This window comes from Schistocerca nitens, chromosome 5, assembly GCF_023898315.1.
Source record: "Schistocerca nitens isolate TAMUIC-IGC-003100 chromosome 5, iqSchNite1.1, whole genome shotgun sequence".
Lineage (NCBI taxonomy): Eukaryota > Metazoa > Arthropoda > Insecta > Orthoptera > Acrididae > Schistocerca > Schistocerca nitens.
The window spans coordinates 330171062-330177061 of NC_064618.1; the positions used below are offsets into that span (position 1 = coordinate 330171062).

The window sequence follows — 6000 nt, forward strand, 5'->3', positions numbered from 1 at the left end:
CGACCATCAGAGGCTGCCTGTGGTGGACCACATGACTTGTGCATGCGGCACTTCATCCACTGTGCTGTCTAGAGGAGCTCTCCTCGTTATGATCTCAGCACAGCAGGCACTTAAACTTATATTGTGTTTGTACTTATCAGCAACTGCTTGTATCAGTATCTAGATTGTTTCTATGTATGTCTCTCTATTGTCACCTGTTGTTACTGATATGTGGGAGAAGAATAAACTTTGGTTCATTGTGGCCATGCTGCTGTTTGGGTACAATACATCCCCTTGGCATTCTCATCAAACAAATATAGTTGAGAACAATTGAAGAAATTGGTGTGCCATCAGTTATATGTATGTAATTCTCTCTCTTTCTGTTTCCAGGTTTGTGAACTTGGTAATCTGAGCATTCATGTGGCTTTACGGAACCTTCGGCCACCAGGCACAACAATCAGAAAAATTCCAGTTGCCACAGGCAATCCTTTCACGACACTGTTCAATTTAGTGTCTTGCCCAAATTATACATATGAATTTGGAAGTTGGTTTGCATTTTCTGTTATGACCAGTTGTTTACCAGGTAAGATGGTTGCTAGTGATGTAGTAAGTATCAAACAAAGTAAAACTGAAATGCTTAAAACAACATGTTGCATACTGTGCTTTCCGTGTGTGTGAATTTCCCCCCCATTCTTGGAACAGTTATGATGTTGCATTTTTATTTATTTTTTATTTAACTTTGATAGAAAATATATAATAGTACAAAAAGCAGTAGTTGGTTTATTTGTATATCATAGTATCAGAGGCATACAATATGAGCATTATGGCAGCCAAATTAAAATTGGGATTAGACATTATAGTACTGAAAACTAGAATTCGGCAACATCGAACATGCTAATGATAGATTTTGTAAAGTCTTAAGCAGTACAGAAGGCCGAATGTAAACAGCGCAGAACAGTGGTCCGTGTAGAAGTCACTTAGCTGTCTCCGCTGTGCTACTGGTTCTGGTCACAGATCAATAGTTATTTGAAGAAATGTGTTTTCATTGTGAAATATGTGTTTTATACTGAATGTGACACTTAGCAGCACTGTTATTATAGTTGGCAGTATAAATAAAATCAGCATGCCATTTGACCATTGTCAGTACATGGATTTGTTAATTATGGACAGCAATGATACTTGTAGTGCGCATAGCTTAAATATTAAAAGGCTTGAATATGCTAAATGGTAAACCCGGTTGATATTCATCAGTGTCTTCACCACTAAGGTAGTGACAGATATTCAAGAATTTAGAGTTTGAAATATGCAGCACACTAGAGAACTATCTGCTTTAATGTGTGCTGAGATTGTCTGGAAACTGGTACGTTTGCGTAAAAGTCCTTCATAAATATCATAGCATTAGCAACTTAATTATGGTTATTGATGCTACATTGTTTTGAAATGTAAAAATTGCTCATTTATGTCCAAAAATTGTGATAGTAATGCAACAATGGAAGGTCCATATCAACAATTATGAAATGAATAGATTCCTATTCACTGTTAAGATGACACATGGAGTTGCAGACAGGCAAAAAGAAAAAAATTGTTACACACTAAGCTTTTTGACCAAAGCCTTCTTGGAAAGTGGCATTCTGGTGTGTGTCTCTGTGCGTAACGGACTTTTTGTTGTGCATGCCTGCAACTCAATATGTTATCTTAAAAGGTGAGTTAGAAAAATAAAAGGATCTTTAAAATAGTTAGAATTTCTTGCACTGGAGTATTTTATTTCTGACTGAAACGTTATTACTGGTTGAAACTTCTCTGTTCTGGGCATCTATTAATTACTGTTTAAAATTTCTTCAGTTGACTTATATTGAAAATGTGTAAAGTATTCAAAAAGAAAATGAATTCTGCTTTTTTTGTTGCAGCTGGAATTTTTGCTCTTGCTGGTCTGTACCAGATGTCTGTCTGGGCTATTGGGAAGCACAGAGCTTACAAAAAAGACTTCAGCAACTATCCTCGAAATCGTAAAGCAATCTTGCCTTTCCTTATTTGAGGAAAAAATTATCAATGACTGGGATTAACCATCAGAAGAAATGTGTTCTATCATTCCACATTAGTGGATAGTTGTTTTGGTTTTGGTTATGTGTGTGTGTTTTTTTAACATGACTTGTAACAATATCAGTACAAATAAATATATTGTTGGTTGTAGTTCAATGTCTGGGAACAGTTTCCTAATGTGTTGTATATGTAAAATAATCTTAATGTCACTGTGTTTATCACATTCTTGTAGCTACTGATCAAAGATCTTACATACAGTAGTTTAAAACTACTTTCGACTTCACAGGTTTTGTGTGTTTATCTTTGTTTGTGTTGTTCGTAGAACTTGCAGTGTATTCTATATTTTTATGAACCATTGAAAAAAACTAACAATTGTGGTAGGTTGATCAGATCATCTGGATAAATGTGATGGTAGCCTTTAACAAATTTGGGTTGCAGAATATATCATAATTGTATTCTAAATAGCAGTTATCTTCTCAGTGCAGAACAGGCATTCTATCTTAATTTCCACAGTGTAAAAATATAATATCTGTGTTGTATGTTCTGTCTATCCTTGTATCAAAATTTGTCTTGTACTCTACTCCATCCCACTCCTCTTCTGTAGCTACCATCTTACTAGTATAGTGACAGACTTTACAGATGTTTTTCTTTTTGTGAAACAACTAGTGAGACTAGCTAAGCATTTATTAACAAATTATTTGTAGTGTTATTTGGTGGTACTGTATGTTGTTTCAAAAAAATTAAGGGAAAAACATTAATTACTTTAAAAATGCTTAGTTAAACATTCCCCAAAGAGCAGGATGCTGTGTGTCACATACATTTCTCAGTAGCTGTCTTGAATAAAACATTATCTACAGAATCTGTAGTATACTGTCTATTCTGCATTGTAATTGTTATATGTAGGGAATCCTGTGCTTGTTTATATAAATAAAACTGCATTCAGAATTCCCATTTGTTGAAGTTCTTTTGAATCAGTCCAGGTGAACAGATTGATTTACATAGAAGAGATTACATAGTCGATCATTTCCTAAATCACACTGTCATGCAAGTTTCATAAATGGTCACACTGCCAACAACACGAAATACCAGAAAAATAAAGGAGGGCTACTACTCGCTCTACATCATTTGCATTAGAACCAAAGAAAACACACACACACACACACACACACACACACACACACACACACACACTTATTCAGTTTATGGAATAATGTTTATACAGTTCAAAATTTTATTCCGTTGGGGTATAGTGTGTAACATGTCAGTAGCTGAGCCCATCTTTACTATTGTTATGTGTGTATAGTAAGAGCCTAAAAGAAACTTCCTGGCAGATTAAATCTGTGTGCTGGACCGAGACTCGAACTCGGGACCTTCGTCTTTCGCGGGCAACTGCTCTACCAACTTGAGCACTTGCCTGCGAAAGGCAAAGGTCCCGAGTTCGAGTCTCGGTCCGGCACACAGTTTTAATCTGCCAGGGAGTTTCATATCAGCGCACACTCTGCTGCAGAGTAAAAATCTCATTCTAAGAGCCTAAAAGAATTACAAATCACGAGACTTTGTGAAGCGTTGAGATTTCTTGTTTCCTCTTCATTTTATTATGATGATAATTATTAGACTGACCCTTTGTTTTCCTGTCTCTTATATTAGTTCCCAGCATAGAGCTTCCAAATGCACATTGAAAAGCTCTGTTTTTAAATGGATTTTACATTGTAAGTCAGTGTATCAGTAGCATATTAATGGCAAATTTCTGTTTAAGGCACACCAAAAGCACTCTTGACCAATTTTACTCTTCTGATTGTCTTTTAATGTCCATTCAGTTCCTGTTTGTTACCCAGAATACAAAAAGTCATCCACTGAGTTTGACATCATTGTTACAGATACTTTATATATAATAGAGGGAAACATTCCACGTGGGAAAATATATCTAAAAACAAAGATGATGTGACTTACCAAACGAAAGTGCTGGCAGGTCGATAGACACACAAACATACACACAAAATTCAAGCTTTCGCAACAAACTGTTGCCTCATCAGGAAAGAGGGAAGGAGAGGGAAAGACGAAAGGATGTGGGTTTTAAGGGAGAGGGTAAGGAGTCATTGCAATCCCGGGAGCGGAAAGACTTACCTTAGGGGGGGAAAAAAGGACAGGTATACACTCGCGCGCGCACACACACACACACATCCATCCACACATATACAGACACAAGCAGACATACTTAAAGTTTTGAGTTTTCAAATATGTCTGCTTGTGTCTGTATATGTGTGGATGGATATGTGTGTGTGTGTGCGCGCGCGAGTGTATACCTGTCCTTTTTTCCCCCCTAAGGTAAGTCTTTCCGCTCCCGGGATTGGAATGACTCCTTACCCTCTCCCTTAAAACCCACATCCTTTCGTCTTTCCCTCTCCTTCCCCTCTTTCCTGATGAGGCAACAGTTTGTTGCGAAAGCTTGAATTTTGTGTGTGTGTTTGTGTTTGTTTGTGTATCTATCGACCTGCCAGCGCTTTCGTTCGGTAAGTCACATCATATATATAGAGGGAAACATTCCACATTCCACATGGGAAATATATCTAAAAACAAAGATGATGTGACTTACCGAACGAAAGCGCTGGCAAGGAGGACACCATCAGATACGCTGGCAATCATGGAGGATTTTCTCGCAATAAACCAATAATCTTCTTCATGGTCAATCTCTACTAAACATAAACGGAATAACGCCAGCTACACCACGGTCCCTCGTGGTTTCATATACTGAAGACGATCAGTCCTTTGCTACAGTAAATCTATTATTCAGAAAGCTGTCGATCCAGTTCCCAACCCTGTGAAATCTTGTTCGTTTATGCAATAGTGCTTTGATTTTGGACTACTTAAAATTCTCAAGCACAATTGCTTCAACTTTGCTCCTCCATGGCTATCGTTTTTGTGTTGAGGCCTGTCGAACACTGAATTCTTCCTGTGGTGATATTTACACTATGCTGCTTGATGGTGTAGCTGAGGCAAGAATTCAAATGTACCTCTCTGATTAGGGTGTCATTGGAGACCATTGGGTGATGGAACAGATAGATGCATCCTTAGTGCCCACACGCACTTTTTTTCTCACTTTTGATAGAGTGGTGCTTCTGTCAAAGATTAAAGAAGGCTATGAAGTTCCCACAGTCTGACTGCGCATTACAAACCCGATGTCCTGCTGCCAGTGTCATCGTTACAACCACACTCATATGTCCTTTCGGCATGCGGCCAAATGTGTAACCTGTGGTAGGGATGCTCATGAAGGCAATTGTCAGTCGCCTCCTTCCCGCTGTATCAATTTCAATGGCAACCATGCTGCCACCTCCAGAGATTGTCCCATATATATATCGATGGGCAGACTGTCCAGGAGAGCTGGGTGAAGGAAAAAGTGCCTCACCCAGTCGCTCGCAAGTTGTTGGCTAGTTGGAAACTGTTCTACCACATGGCACGTACAGTACTGTTCTGTCATGTCGCTCCATGAAGGACATTGCCAAACAGACATACAACCTCAAATTAAGCACCATGGTTGTAAAAATTGCCCAGTGTCATGGTAGCATCCCTGACTCTTCCACCAGCTGTGCAATAAGCCACCAAACTTTTGCCTCGTGGGGTGAAGTCAACTGCTACAGAACTGGCAGGCCAGAAAGGACAGAAGAAACATTCACACGAAGACTTCTCATGCCCCTTCAGCCAACAAACATCTAAGTCTTCCTCTGCCAACCGGAAAGGCTCCAAGAAATCAAAGAAAAGGCAAACTGTCTTCTCTTTCACCAACTTCGAGATTCCCATAGACGGCGTCGCCATGTGATGCCTACACCTGGCCAACCTCCGTGTCACCAGTGCACACAGCCAACTGTTTTTCTGCCATGAACTGTGTAGACCAACAGGAGGATTCTCTAGCCTCTGCGAAGTGTAGCTGTGAGTCTTCGAAGGCTGGCACTCAGCAGCCGCCGAGGTGACACCCCATCTTCCCCC

The 6000-nt window shown here is 39.3% G+C and overlaps 1 protein-coding gene across 1 annotated transcript in view; it reads left to right on the forward strand.

The window, feature by feature from the left end:
* Positions 1–2966, forward strand: part of LOC126259340 (very-long-chain enoyl-CoA reductase) — a 66583-nt gene extending 63617 nt beyond the window's left edge. Inside the window, exons 5-6 of the mRNA XM_049956049.1 lie at positions 370–562; positions 1887–2966. Of these exons, the coding sequence (XP_049812006.1) occupies positions 370–562; positions 1887–2014 (321 nt within the window). The 3' untranslated portion in view covers positions 2015–2966. The remainder of the gene's footprint in view (positions 1–369; positions 563–1886) is intronic.
* Positions 2967–6000: the final 3034 nt, after the last annotated feature.